Source organism: Mobula birostris, chromosome 1 (assembly GCF_030028105.1).
Source record: "Mobula birostris isolate sMobBir1 chromosome 1, sMobBir1.hap1, whole genome shotgun sequence".
NCBI lineage: Eukaryota > Metazoa > Chordata > Chondrichthyes > Myliobatiformes > Myliobatidae > Mobula > Mobula birostris.
In genome coordinates, this window is record NC_092370.1 from 156,560,025 (window position 1) to 156,575,736 (window position 15,712).

The 15,712-nt window shown below is 40.5% G+C and overlaps 1 protein-coding gene across 2 annotated transcripts in view; it reads right to left on the reverse strand.

The window, feature by feature from the left end:
- Window positions 1-3,711: 3,711 nt before the first annotated feature.
- Window positions 3,712-15,712, reverse strand: part of vps39 (VPS39 subunit of HOPS complex) — a 128,547-nt gene continuing 116,546 nt past the window's right edge. For both annotated transcript variants that reach the window (XM_072264657.1, XM_072264664.1), the window contains exon 25: window positions 3,712-5,287. In XM_072264657.1, the coding sequence (XP_072120758.1) occupies window positions 5,162-5,287 (126 nt within the window). In that variant the 3' untranslated portion in view covers window positions 3,712-5,161. The remainder of the gene's footprint in view (window positions 5,288-15,712) is intronic.

Consider the following 15,712-nt stretch of genomic DNA (forward strand, 5'->3'; position numbering starts at 1 on the left):
TAGAACAGCACAGCACAGGAAAAGGCCCTTCAGCCCACAATGTTGCGCTGAAACAGCTAAAAAACAAATAAAAAACACCCAAACACTAATACCTCCTACCTGCACAATATGCATATCCCTCCATCTTCCTCACATTCACGTGCCTATCTAAACGTCTCTTAAGAGCCTCTAATATCTTAGTCTCTACCACCACAGCAGGCAGGGCATTCCAGGCATCTGTTATTCTCTGAGTAAAAAATTTACCCCTCACATCCTCTTTGAAACTACCCCCTCTCACCACCTGTATGCCCTCTCGTATTAGATACCTTAAGTCTGGGTAACAGATACTCCCTGTCTACTCTATCTATACCTCTCATAATCTTGGGATGCTGAGGGGAGATCAGATCTCTCTTTAGTCTCCACGACTCCAGAGAAAACAACCCAAGTTTATCCAAGCCTCCCATGACAGCACATGCCCTCTAAAGCAGGCAGCATCCTGGTACACCTCTTCTGCACTCTCTCCAAAGCTTCAACTTCCTTCCTATACTGGGGTGACCAGAACTGTATGCAATACTCCAGATGCGGCTTCACCTGAGTTTTGACCTCTAAACACCCTAACATATTTATATACTCAGCAAGGATCTCCTGGTACTCCATATCCTTTTCCTTAGTAAATACTTAAGCAGATTACTCATTTAAGTATCTCACTCACATTCTCCACATTCAAGGAAAACGCTCCCCCCTTTAACCCCGAGCATTCCTACCCTCTCCCTAGTTATCTTTTTGATCTTGATGGAGAGGATGCCTTGGGATTCACCTTAATCCTACTTGCGAAGGACTTTTCATGGCCCCTCCTGGCTTTACTAATTTCTTTTTTGGTTTCTTTACACTCATGTGCTTTGTTTGATCCTGACTTCCGAAGCTTTATATTTTTTTTTCCTTAACTAAATTCATCACCTCCCTGGACATCTACGGTTCTCTTATCTTTCCATTCTAACCTTTTCTGTACTCTGTGTAGTTGATCTTTAAATACCCTCCACGTGCCTGATGTGGATTTGCCAGAAAAAAGGTGGCCCCAATTAACTCTTCTTAGTTCCTGCCTAATGTCCGTGTAATTTGCCCTACTCCAATTTAAAACTCTTCTGCAAAGACCATGCCTATCCTTACCTACAGTTATCCTGAATGTTAAGGAGTTGTGGTCACTGTTCACCCACTGAAAGGTCAGTCACCTGGCCAGGCTCAGTACCATTGGACCATCCACATATTGATTTATGAAATTCTCCTGGATACAGTTAACTTCTGCCCCATCTAAACTCTTAGCACTAAGAAGTTCCCAGTTTACATTAAGCAAATTGAAATCCCCCATGACAACAACCCTATTATTTTTACACATTTCCTTAATCTGATTACATATCTGTTCTTCAATGTCCCCAGTGGCTACTAAGGGTCTGTAGTACAATCTTATCAGAGTGAGTGCACCCTTCCTATTCCTGAGTTCTACCCAACAGTGTCTAAACCGTCCATTATGTCTCCTCTAATTGCAGCTATAATATTGTCCCTGATTAGTTGTGTAACTCCCCCCACCACCCTTTTTACCTCCTCCTCTATCTTTTCTAAAACTTTGAAACCTGGTACATTAATCACCTATTCCTTCCCCTCTCTCAACCAAGTTTCAGTAATAGCAATCAAATGATCCTCATATATTAACCCTTTCATTTCTGAGACCATCTTGTGAACCACTTCTGGAACCTCTTCCATGCCAGCACACCCTTTCTCAAATATAGGGCCCAAAACTGCTACAATACTCCAGGTGCAGTCTGACCATTGCCTTATAAAGCCTCAGGATCACATCTTTGCTCTTACAGTCTAGTCCTCTCGAAATGAATGCTAACATTGCATTTCCCTTCCTTACCACTAACCTGCAAGTTAACCTTCAGGAAGTCCTGCACAAGGACTCCCAAGTTCCCTTTAACCTCTGGTTTCTGAGTTTGCTCCCTGTTTCAAACATAGTGTTTTGCGACAGTCTCTCCTGATCTCCACCATAACGTAGATATTCCCTTTATTCTCTTCACCCCTTGATTTTTTACCATGCTTAATTCTGATGAAATATTTTCAACTTGAAATTCTCCTCAGATGCTGCCTATTTCCAGCATTTTCTGTTTTTATTGCAGTTTTTCATCTTTTGTAACTTTTCAATTTCAATTGAATCAAACAAATGAATTCAGAACTGCAAATAATCTCAGTAACACACAATCTTAAAAACAAAGGCAAATACTTCATCCACAAACTCCACCTTGCATTGTCTGATATGTACAGTACTCGGCTTCAGAAAATAATTAAGGTCCGTATGTTCCAAACATCTGTGGAACAATGTTGAGAATATTGTCAACTCATTTCCCAAACATGCTGCAGATAAAGGAAATCTAAGCCAACCACAATTTGAATTGAATCTAACATGGTTATTCCGCCTCCCATATGAAACAAGAAAATATCTGCAGATGCTGGAAATCCAAGCAACACACACAAAATGCCGGAGGAGCTCAGCAGGCCAAGTAGCATCTATGGAAAAGAGTACAGTCGATGTCTCGGCCCAAAACATCGACTGTACCCTTTTCCAATCACGCTGTCTGGCCTGCTGAGTTCCTCCAGAATTTTGTGTGTGTTGCTCAGCCTCCCAACTGGATGGTTAAATAAGTTTTCTCATACAGAGCTATTCCTTTGGGTATCCTTAAATGTACGATACAGAACAAAGTAAGAGTCATTCAGTATGAAATATGGGGGATTCAATCTCAGATTATAATGCAAAACATAGTCCTGTCACAGTTCCCAACTTATTTTCAAACTAGAAGTTGTGTGGAGCTTAACCGCACCTTTTCTCTTGTGTGTTTATCATTGGCATGTTAGCATCATTTATTGCTCCAAATAACTTTTTCTTTCCTTTTAATTTTTCTCATAGATTATTACCTAACTTTGAGGCCAAGAAAATATTTAGGTTCTTCCTATTCTTTCTTCACTTCAAGTTGTGTGCACACAGTTACTCAGACTTCTGGTCAACTTTGTCAAAACCAGCTCACCAGTAACTGGAAATGAGTAGAATGAAGTATTGAAGTCTCTCAACTTGCTTGTTTTCTTTTTTTCTTGCACACAACTAAGCCGAGTCTTGGAATTGGTCCAACTTTAACTGGGGGTAAATATAATAATAAACTGGTTGAAAAATAAAATCTTTGTAAGATTATCACGACTTAATTCCAAATCATAGCATTCAATGCAGAGCTAAATGTTGGAAGACTGACGAACTGAGATGTTTCCTCTCATCGGTTTTGGTAAACTGATCCTTGCAATATCATCAAATTCATTTTTCAATCTTCAGTAATCGTTTCCATAGCATGCTAGTTATGCCATTGAAAAGTGAATAAAGCACGTGCATCAGCTTGTTGCACGCCAACTCTTTACATCTATGCCTTCAGTAGATTCCCCTCCTTGGAATGGCAGCTACAACAGTGGCAGGGGTGAAGGTAGCAGGGTGGACAAAATAGTTTTAAATATCACCCTTGGAAATATTAAAAAAATACATTCACTGCCAAACCTAGCCACTTTCAATGAACTTAAATTCAACCGGTGTTTGTTCCTTGCTTGGAATAAGTACAATTCCACAGTCCATTGCAATTACACAAACAAAATCAGCCAAATTAATTGGAAGAACTAGTTAAAATACAACTTTATGGTTACTACGAAAGCCAAAGGAACAATTATTTCCCTCCTCTTTTTGTAACAAGAACACAATTGCAGTGATACTGTGAAACCTCAACCACTTGTCAGCAGGCAGTGTTTATGAAATAACTATGGTTGGGTAACTAATAAGTGAAGCTGGTTTACATGAGTTCTTTTCATCCTGGATGTACAGTACTGTGCAAGAGTCTTAGGCACGTGTAGAACATTTCTGTAAAGTGGCTTTCAAAAATAATGAAATTGAAAATTTCTAAATATCAGAAAAATACTATAAAGAGCAGTGAACAGTAAAAAAAAACTAAATCCAATCAATATTTGGTGTCACCATCCTTTGCCTTTAAAACTGCATCAATTCTCTTAGGTATTCTGTTATGCAGTTTTATAAGAAAATCAGCTGGTAGTTTGTTCCAAGCATCTTGGAGAACTGCCAGAGTTCTGCAGACTGTCTCGCTTGCTTCTGTCTCTCCAGGTAATCCCAGACAGCCTCAATGATGTTGAGATCAGGGCTCTGCAGAGACCATACCATCTGAAACAATATAAAAAATCTAAGGTGCCTAAGAATTTTGCACAGTACTGTACGGTAGCATTCAACTGCAAGAATTCTGTTCTCAAGTGGAAATGTAGGGAGAGGAGAGAGGGAACCATATCAACTGCAGCATCACGAGTTCCACCCAAACTGGAGAACAGGTGGGAAATGATTCTGTACTGTTGTTTTATTAAGTTGGATGTTAAAGTGAAAAAATACAAAATGGTAAGACATACAAGAAATGTTCAGCATTTCAAAATTTTGGGTTCCAAGTATATTTACCCAAATTTAACATTTACAGTTTCAAGATCTTAAATAGAAAGATCATTAAATGTATTTTATAGCATCAGGACAAACTCCAAATGGAGCACAGTACAGGTAAGTAGATTATTCTGTACAATGCAACACTATTGGGAGCTTCATAGTTTTTCTTGTTAGATGAAGGCACACACTCAAAGGAAATATCACGTGGAAATAAAAATCAGGGTGTTACAAACCAGAAGTGCTATGAGCAGAGGGCTTGAAACAAGATATGACGTAAATGAGAACAATACTCAAAATGTCACCTTGCTTTGAAGAGATTTAATCCCTGGTCAGGCTAAAAGTTAACAGCCCTTTTAACAAAGTACTTCAGAGCACAGTGCTTTCATACCCTGGGGTTTACCATCATGTAGTGCAACTGTCTTTCATAAAGTGGCACAAGTTTACTATACAACTTTACACAGGAAACAGCTTCCAGTTTTACACTAATACCCCAATGTAAGCAGAAAGCCAACATGCCAGTAATTGTCTATATACACAATTATTAATGTAATTATTAACGCCAACAGTGTATCTCACACAGTGCGTGCCATTTGTCCAACAGTTGCTCCTCCTTCAGTGAAAGTCAGGCACCTTCTCAAGCCGCCATGTTTTCCAACTGTCTATCTAGACAGCAAATAGATTCCTGCATTTCAAATGAGTTTGCACATTCACGTCTCTGTGGGGCAAACATTTCGGTCTTTGCAGCAGAAGTAATGGACCACAACGCCATTGGGATAACGGGCAAAGGCACTAGAGGAAGAGAAACAACGTTAAGTAACCAATCTGAAGAGCAGAAAAGCATTTAAAAATAACACAAATTGGAAAAAAACAACTTAATTTGTATTTAAATTGGGGTAGGATATAAACTGAAAGACAAAGTGAAGTATTTAATTGATTACCATATGATCGAGATTGCCTGCTATTATTATGTTGCTGTTTTTCCCCCTAACTTATTATTTTCTGACCATGATTGTCGTGTTCCAACACCAGGTACTATGTTGACTAATTGAATCTGTGCCAACAGTGATTCTTCAGTTATTAATAAACATAAGGCAGTAGTATGAATTAACCATGTCTCCCACAAGAGATCACTCTCCAACCCATCACTCTCCCAATGTTCTGATGGGCAATGTCAAATTTAGCCCAAAACCTATACACATTTATTCAGATACTTTACACATTGTAAAGTCTTAGATTCCAGCACGTCTTTCAAGTAGACCAAAATCCCCTTCTCTGAATGTAGTATCTATAAATTGGAATAAAATTAAGATAAATATGTATACAACAGTTCAAGAAATTCCATATGCTCAGAAAAGATAGTCCTCCTGCCAGCAATTTACCCAGCAGGACAGAGTAAGCTTGATATCAATATACTATTAATAAGAGTCCTAGACCATTTTTGAGCATATTCATTAAGCAGTGAGACAACTCATAAATATTTAGCAATCACAATATTTTAATCACTAATCAAATATAACTGCAACACTCTCTTAAAGCAGCAAAATGCAGAATTAAGACCTTCAATATTTGTCAAAGAGGCTTATATTGTGAAACTCAATCCCACAGTAAAATGTCAATTAAATGCTCCAGTGCAAATTACTGTCATCTGCTTTTGTGTGTTGCAAGGAAGCAAGTTTAACAATGGATTCCACAGGCCACTTTTAGACCACCACATTGCTTTACAGTTCAAACTCAGCACTCCACAATCAGGCATGATACTTGCAAAGCAACCCCACCTGCCTAGTCCTTGGGTTGATGACTCACATTTCCCATGACTAGTTCAGTCTTCAAACCTCTCTATCATGGCTCTTTGCTGTCAGACATGAATCAACCACCTCCTTCCTACTATCTCAGCAACAGTGAATGATGTGGATTTCACCTACCAGATGTGCATTACTGAACGAATATTAATTGCTCTCAAGGAGAGGTAGTGATGGCATGTAGGGGTAAATGGGATGCAGGCATCAAGAGAGGAGGCTGTGCCCCGTGCAGTTGTAGCAGGAAACAAAATCAAACTCATAGGACTGGGTGCAAGCTCATGGGGGGATGTGGACACAATGAGAACATTCAATTATATTGTTGGTGTCAATAAGGGAAAATGTTTTCCACTGGATCATTCAAAATCTAAGGAAATAAAAATAAGACACTCTATTGTCATTGAATGCAATCAACAATTAATTCTCCAAAAATCATACAGCTATGACAGAGATTTATTTTGTTAACAACTTATATATAAAACTATTTTTCATCATTGTGTTTTTCTGGAGAAATTAGCTTTTGACTAGAGAATGGGGTAAGTTACTTCTTTGCTCAAAAAAGGGAGTAGACATAAACTTAATTTCTGGGCAGCAAATTTAAGATCAGGAGTGGGAAAGTGGTTAGAAACATTAATCTGGGACAGGATTGATAGTCATCTGGAGCAAATAAGTTAATTAAGGCAAACCAGTGCAGGTTTCTTAAGGGCACATCATGTTTATCCAATTTGACAGAAATTTTTGATGAGGTAGCAGACAAGAATTGATGAGGATAATGTAATTGATGTGTGTACAATGGACTTTTCACAGCTCTTTTGAAAAGATGCCACATTATTCGAAAAGGCTTATTAGAAAAGTTGTAGCGCATGGCATGCAGGCACACTGATAACATGGATATAACCTTGGTTAAATTTCAGATAACAAACGATCAAAATAGAGGAAGGTGACTAATAGCATTCCTTAGAGCCTTTGCTAAACTGTAAAACTCTAGATCCAGATTCGAAAGACCTCCGCCTAATCAGAAATCTGTACTGGGAACAAACTGCCGCTGTAAGAATAGATGGAAACTGGGTATGGCACCTGATGATGATAATGATGAGAGCCTTTGCTATATTTGATCTGTATTACTGACCCAGCCTTGGGGTGCAAGCCACAATCTCTCAATTTGAAGATGACACAAACCTTGGCAGTATTGTGAACTGCGATGATGGGGATAGTAATAAATTACAGCATAAAAAGGCTGGTGGAATCTGCAGATATTTAGCAAATAAAATTTAATGTAAGTGATGCATTTAGATAGGAAGAATGAAGAGAAAATATATAAAGTGGCAGGATAGGTTGAGAATGCAGGTAACAATGCATACTAGACCTATCAGAAGTATAGAGTATGAAAATATGGCTTGCCAAAGTTACACAAAATGTTGGTTCAGCCGTAACTGGAGTATTGTGTGCATTTTAATACAGCAGTAATGCAGCTGTTAAGGATTCTATACAGAGATTCAGGAAAGAGATTGGTTCCTGTGTTAAAACTGGAAGTAACAGGTCAAATTACAGCAGCAGGAATTGATTTCTTTGAAGACCTAAGGGAGATTTAGAAGTATCTAAAATAATGATGGGTCTGTACAGAATGGCTATTGGTGGAGGAATCAGGTGCCAGAGGAAAAGGTATAAAGAGGATGAAAATTGATGGTGACATGGGGAAAATCTTTATTTTTTGAAAAGCAGTGTTGGAATCCAGCATGCAGGATTTGCAGATGTGACAAGTGCAGGCTGCACTGTGGCCTTAAATGGGGCGGCATGGTAGTGTAGTGGTTAGCAACAGTACCAGCAACCCAGGCTCAATTCTCACTGCTTCTGTACGTTCCCTTTGACTGTTTGGGTGTCCTCCGGGTGCTCCAGTTTCCTTCCACAGTCTCAAGATGGTTAATTGGTCATTGTACCTTGTCCCGCGATTAGACTAGGGTTAAAGCTGGGATTGCTGAGCAGTGCACCTTGAAGGCCTTTTCCGTGCTGTATCTCAATAAATAAAAGGGGAAGTCAACCAAGAGAAGGGATCATATCAGGACGGGGGTAGTGCATGGGCTAAAGAACAGATGCGCACCTAGCAAGTTGCTCTGGTACAGATACAGAACAGGAGCAGACATGATGGACCAAATTGCTTCCTTTCATTCTATGTTTCTAAGTTAGTGCATTTTCTCCTCGCTTTAAATAAATGTTCATTGAGCAAATTAAATTTGTTTGCCTTACGCTACTGTTCCACTCTCTGATTACATGGAGTACTACCAAAATAACATCAAAGATCCCCACCATCTCCAGGTCATGCCCCCTTCTCACCAGTACTGCTGGGGAAGTTGATACAGAAACCTTGGGTCCTACACCACCAGGTTCAGGAGGAGTTATTAACCCACAACCAACAGGCTCCTGAACCAGTGTGGATAACTTCAATCGCCATATTCTGAAAAGACTCTAACCTACAACCTCATTTTCAAAGACTCTTTATAACTCAGGTTCTCAGTATTATTTGCATAGTTTGTATTATTTTGCATGTTGGTTGTTTGTAATCTGTCTGTTTATGTATACATTTTCATAAAATGCTATTGTATTTCTTTTTTCCCTGTAAGTGCCTGCATGAAAATAAATCTGAAATATAGTATATGGTAACCTGCAGCTAAATTGATAATAAATTTACATTGGACAAAGTGAGAACACTTCATTGAAAATTAACTGGACAACTAAGCAATGAAATTCATTCCTGCTACATATATGTAATATCAGTGTTCCACATTCATCTTCCTTTCCTTCTCGATTAGGAAGCAATACTGCATCCAGACACATGAACCATTATCAGGACAGGAACACACAGCAGGAATGGAACCAAAGACGGCAGTCTACAGTATTTATACATTGGTATATGCAAGAACCACGGCTCGCTGTGTGCAGGAGAGTAATAAGTTGTAAAAAGATTTAAACTGGCATCTTAAATCCCTGAAGACTGAAGGATGAAGGGAAGAGCTTTGCAATGGGCCTAGAAGGACAAACAAACCCATCAACCCATTCTGATACCATCAGTATGAATTGTTAAACCAGCCAAGTGCCTTGGTAGCACAGTGCTTTGTATAACACTATTACAGAGCCAGCGATCACTGATCATTGCTCAATTCCTGCCGCTGCACGTAAGGAGTTTGTACGTACTTCCTGTGACGGCATGGGTTCCTTTCAGGTGCTCTGCTTTCTTCCCATATTCCAAAGACTTACGGTTCGGGATAGTGTTGTGGGCATGCTATGTGGGTGCTGGAAGCGTGACCACCCTTGTGGGCTGCCCAATCAATCCTCGTTGATCTGATTGACGCAAATTTCACACTTCACTGTATGTTTCAATGTACATGTGACAAATAAAACTAGTCTCTAACCCTTAAAAAGTCCACCTGTGACCCAACATACTTTGTAAATATAACAATGCCATAGGCATGAAATAAAAATAACGAAATGCAGAACTTTGGCAAACACTAGGTCAGGACTGGTTCGTTAATACTTCCCCTTCGTGACTTGGCAGTTCCTCACGACACCTCAGCATGTGGGCAGTGAAGAATTGCTGGCAGCAGTTCAGTAGATATTAAAAACAGGCTATGTATGTGGGGGGGTCATGCTTTTATATGTGTATGCTGGTTACAGTGTGCAAAGATGTTATCTGTACATGCTGATACTGTATACACAGATACAAGTTCCATTCATGCATTCTAAACACATGATGGTGAGGGTCATCAGACAGCAAGTTTGAAAAATCGGGACAAATAAAATGTAACACAATTAATATATAGGCTGGTCATCCTAGCTTCTGATAATGTGAAGCCAGCTCCTGTCCTTTGAATAATAATGAGTATTTATGAGATGTTTGAAAGCGGCTTTGCTGGCTTTATGTTTGTCAACAAGCACTCACTTTTTTTGAAGGCTTCCAATATTCATTTAATCTGGATGCTCAGTGACTAAGGGTCTATTTTGCAAATGCAATGCTGAATTCATTATGGAACTCATTTTCATTGCTGTTACAATATTGAACAATGAGAACCATTTACATTCATAACATGGCTAACCAAAACTTCTAAAACCACCTTATTCAGAATTCAGCCCTGTGTGCTGGAACAGCTTCACAATTGAACAAGCATCGTCTCCATGGAAACCATATCTGTTACTAGCTTCAAACTTTGACATGAAATGCTTGACCATTACTGCACAGCTACCATCTGTACCATTTCATTGATGAAAGAAACATTTAACTTAATAAATGGGGAGAAGGCCATGGACCCAATAGAATAATTACTTGTGTTAGCAGCCCATAAGGATCTGTTGCCTTAGTTTCACAGAAATTAAGAGCTGTTGTCCATATCCTGACTTGCAGATTCTTGTTCACGTATTACCTAAGTTTACTGATGGACATCAATTTCCCATCAACGGACATCCAGATTTTAAGATTTTCATTCATGTTTCCAAATCCCTCACTCCTCCTCAACATTACAACCTCAGTGCCAAAAACATCATCAACACTACCACTTTGCCTCTCTTCAGCCCCCACCAAACAACTCCACTCTTATACCTATGCCTCTTCAATTTTGGCCTCTTGAGGATCTGAAATCCACCAGTAGTTTCAAAGCATTCAGTTACCACTGTTAAAATTTGGAATTCCCTCTCTAAATCTTCATACCTCTCTACCTATATTGACCGTTTGCCATTACGGCCTGGTATGGAAACACCAATGTCCTTGAACAGTAATTCCTACAAAAAATAGTGGATATGACCCAGTCTATCAAGGGCAAAGCTCTCCCCTCCATTGAGCACATCTACACAGAGCACTATCGTAGGAAGGCAGCATCCATCATCAGGGAGCCTCACAACCCTGGCCAGGCTCTCTTCTCGCTGCTGCCATCAGGAAGAAGCTACAGGAGCCTCAGGAATCATACTACCAGGTTTAGGAACATTTATTACCCCTCAAGCATCAATGCTCTTGAACTAGTGGGGATAACTTCACTCTACTTCACTGAACTGTTCCCACAACCTATGGACTCACTTTCAAGGACTCTTCATCTCATGTTCTCAATATTTATTGCTTATTTATCTATCTATCCATTCATCCAATTCTTTCTTTCTTCCTTCCTTTCCTCTTTCGCATTTGCACAATTTGTTGTATTTTGCCCATTGGTTGTTTGTCAGCGCTGTTGGGTACAGTCTTGCATTGATTCTATTATGGTTCTTGAACTTACTGAGTATGCCTGCAAGAAAATTAATCTCAGGGTTGTACATGGTGACAGATATTCGCTTTGATAATAAATTTACTTTGACTTTTGAAACTCAAAATGCTTAAGGGCATGAATTTTGTTTGAAAAGGTTTTGTGAAATTCTGCTGCATTAAAATGCGATAAAAATACAAGTTCTTATTGTCATCAAAGTAAAACCTAAGGTAAAGGAATTTAAATTATTTCATCTTGGTTCTGCTTCAGACAATTAGCTTAAGCCAGCCTGAAAACATTTGGAACATCTGTGAAATAAATTCTCTTGCATGCTACACTACCACCCAAAGCAGATTTATCATTGTCTCTAATAATGCCCATTGGCCCGCCTTTTCAATGTCATATAGTCATAGAAAAGTACAGCTCAGGAGCAGGCCCTTTGGCCCATCAAGTACATGTCAAACCATTTAAACTGCCTATTCCCATCAACCTGCACCGGGACCATACCCTCCATACCCCTACCATCCATGTTCCTATCCAAACTTCTCTTAAATGTTGAAATCAGGCTCATATAGACTACTTGTGCTGGCAGCTCGTTCCACACTCTCACAACCCTCTGAGTGAAGAAGTTTTCCCTCATGTTCCCTTTAAACTTTTCACCTTTCACCCTTAATCCATGACCTCTATTTGCAGTCTCACCCACCCTATCTATATCCCTCATAAGTTTGTATACCTCTATCAAATCACCCTGCTCTCTTCTATGGGCCTTAAGGTCCTAACCTATTCAATCTTTCCTTATAACTCAGGTCCTACAGACCTGGCAACATCCTTGTAAATGTTCTCTTCTCCTTCAACGTTACTTACATCTTTCCTGTAGGTACACGACCAAACCAAATCTGCACACAATACTTCAAATTAGGCCTCACCAACATCTTATGCAACTTCAGCATAACATCTCATCTCCTGTTGTAGAGTGCCCTGCTGTTTCAAAACATCCACCATGTCCCTGTACCTAAAAAGATCAAGGTAATATGTCTGAATGACTGATGTCCTGTCACACTCACCCTAATAATAAGCAAATGCTTTGAGAGGCTGATCAAGGACAACATCTGCAGCACGCTGCCACCCACACTGGACCCCCCACAATTTGCCTACTGACACAACCAACTGACAGATGACGCAATAGTCACAGCTCGACACATCTGGAGAGGAGGGTGTTCTTGGGCTACAGTTCAGCATACAACACCATAATTCCCTCCAGGCTCGACAAGAAGCTCAGAGATCTCGGCCTTCATTCTGTCTTGTGCAGCTGGATTCCGGACTTCTTGTCAGATCGCCAGCAGGTTGTACGAGCGGACTCCCTCACCTCTGCCCCTCAACACAGGAGCCCCTCAGGGCTGTGTCCGAAGCCCCCTCCTTTACTCTCTGTACACCCATGACTGTGTCGCCACTCACAGCTCCACTCTGCTAATTAAATTTGCAGATTGTACTACATTGATTGGCCTAATCTCAAATAATAATGAGGCAGCCTACAGAGAGGAAGTTATCACCCAAGTACAGTGGTGTGAAGAAAACAACCTCTCCCCCAGTGTCGCAAAAACAAAAGAGCTTGTTGTGGACTACAGGAGGAATGGAGAAAGGCTCACCCCTATTGACATCAATGCATTTGTGGTTCACAGGGTGAACAGTTTCAAGTTCCTTGGGGTCTGTCTGTACATTATGGCTGTGTGGTGAAAAAAGCACAACAGCGCCTCTTTCACCTGAGAAGGCTGAAGAAGTTCGGCATGAGTCCCCAAATCCTAAGGACTTTCCACAGGGGCACAATTGAGAGCATCCTGACTGGCTGTATCACTGCCTGGTATGGGAACTGTACCTCCCTCAATCGCAGGGCTCTGCAGAAAGTGGTGCGGACAGCCCAGCGCATCTGTGGATGTGAACTTCCCACTATTCAGGACACTTACAGCGACGGGTGTGTAAAAAGGGCCTGAAGGATTATTTGGGACCCGAGTCATCCCAACCACAAACTGATGGTACCACAGCATTAAAGCCAAGACCAGGCTCCGGGACAGCTTCTTCCACCAGGCCATCAGACTGATCAATTTATGCTGATACAATTGTATTTCTATGTTATATTGACTGTTCTGTTGTATATCTTACTGTACATACTATTTATTACAGATTACTATAATTTTTTCATTGCACATTCAGACATAATGTAAGAAATAGTCAATTCAATTCAATACTTTGATTTATGAAGGCCAAAAACTTTCTTTATATCTACCTGTGCCATCATTTTCAATGAATTTTGGACCTGTATTCCCAGATCCCTTTCTTCTACAGCACTTCTCAGTGCCCTTCCATTCACTGTGTAAGATCTACCCTGGTTGGTCCTACTTAAGTGTAACACCTCGCACTAGTCTGCAGTAAATTCCTCTACCATTTTCAGCCCATTTTTCCAGCTGGTCCGGATGTTGCTGCAAGCTTTGATAGTTTTCATCTCTGTCCACTACATCACCAATCTTAGTTGCAAATTTGCTGATCCAGTTACCCACATTATCATCTAGATCATTGACAAAGATGGCAAACGACAACTGACCTAGCACTGATCCCTGCTGCAATCCACTGGTCACAATCAGTGAGGCAACCATGTACTACCACAAAGTCAACACCTAATCCAACTTACTACCTCATCTTGAATGCCAGTGACTGAACCTTCTTGAGCAACCTCCCATACAGGACCTTGTCAAATGCCTGCTAAAGTCCTTACTTACTGCCCATTAGGGCAGCAATGAAGGTCCTCCATCTCTGGCAGTGTTGGTGGCTTCCATCATCACGTCAGCAGCCTTCTCCCAGTTTTCACTACTGTCAGTCACACAAGTCCCAGGTGGAGACCCAGGAACACCATCGCAATTAGATGTAGGATTCTTATTTGCTGTTTCCATAACGATTTTGTTTTACCAGTCAGGGTTGATAGGCCTGAGCTTTGCTGTAGTCCATGTGGACAATATCCACTGTCTTGCCTTCATCAACTTTCCTGGTAACTTACTCAAAAAATTCTCTAAGATTGGTTAGTCATGAGCTACCAGGCACAAAGTCATGCTGACTATTCCTAACCATATATACTTATATATCTGGTCCCTCAGAATACCTTGTAGTAACTGATATCAGGCTCACCGGCCTATAATTTGCTAGTTTATATTTAGAGCCTTTCTTAAACAGCGGAACAACATTGGCCATCCTCCATTCCTCCGGTACATAACATGTCGCTAAAGATGATTTATCTATCTCCACTAGGGCTTTGGCAATTTCTGCACTTGCCTCCCACAGAGTCTGAGGGAACACCTTGTCAGGCCCTGTGGATTTATCTATGTGCTAATTAATTTTCTTGTAAGGTACTATATATTTTTCATATCAAGAAAACAGTATTAGCGCCACGAAATGGATGCGACAATTTCTGTCCTTGTGTAAACTGCTTCACATTTCTCGGTTGTGCATCCCTCAATCTCCACGGGCTCACTTTGTATAAAAGGGTGCAAGCTTATCATGCAGAGGGAGCAGTGTGTTGAACTGCCTTGTTGCATGCACCTGAGAGAAGGCACTGCTCACAGAGAGCCGCCTGAGGCCTATACTCACTATTGCAAAGGTTAGCATTGAGTTAGCTGGAGAGGAGGCAGTGGCCTTCTCTCAGGTGCTCTAGCATGGTGCATGCAACAAGGCAGTTCAACACACAGCTCCCTCTGCATGATAAGCTTGCACCCTTTTATACAATGGCAACTCTGCACAAAATACAACTGCTACAGGAATCCAGCACTCAGGTGACATTTGTGGAGGGAAATTGATAGGCAATATCTCAAGTTGAGCCCTTTATCTGACTGGCAGTGTTCTCTCCATAGATGCTGCTGAACTTAGTCGTTACTTTTTGCTTCAGATTCCAGCATCTGCACAAAATACTTTGATCAGGACTTCTGATAAAGCCTCTCACATGTGGACAATCCTGATATCAGCTGGACGTATGCTCATCTTTAAAGCTAAAGCCAAGCTCTCTCTGTGCATCCACAGAAGCCCAAGGTTTTCAGCCTGAAGTTGTAAAGCTTCAAAAGAAAAACAAAAGCCCTGAGTGTGAGGGGTATGGACAAGTGATAGCAGAATCACTGTAAATTTATAGCACAGAAAACTATTTAACTTGCTGAAAAAGACCA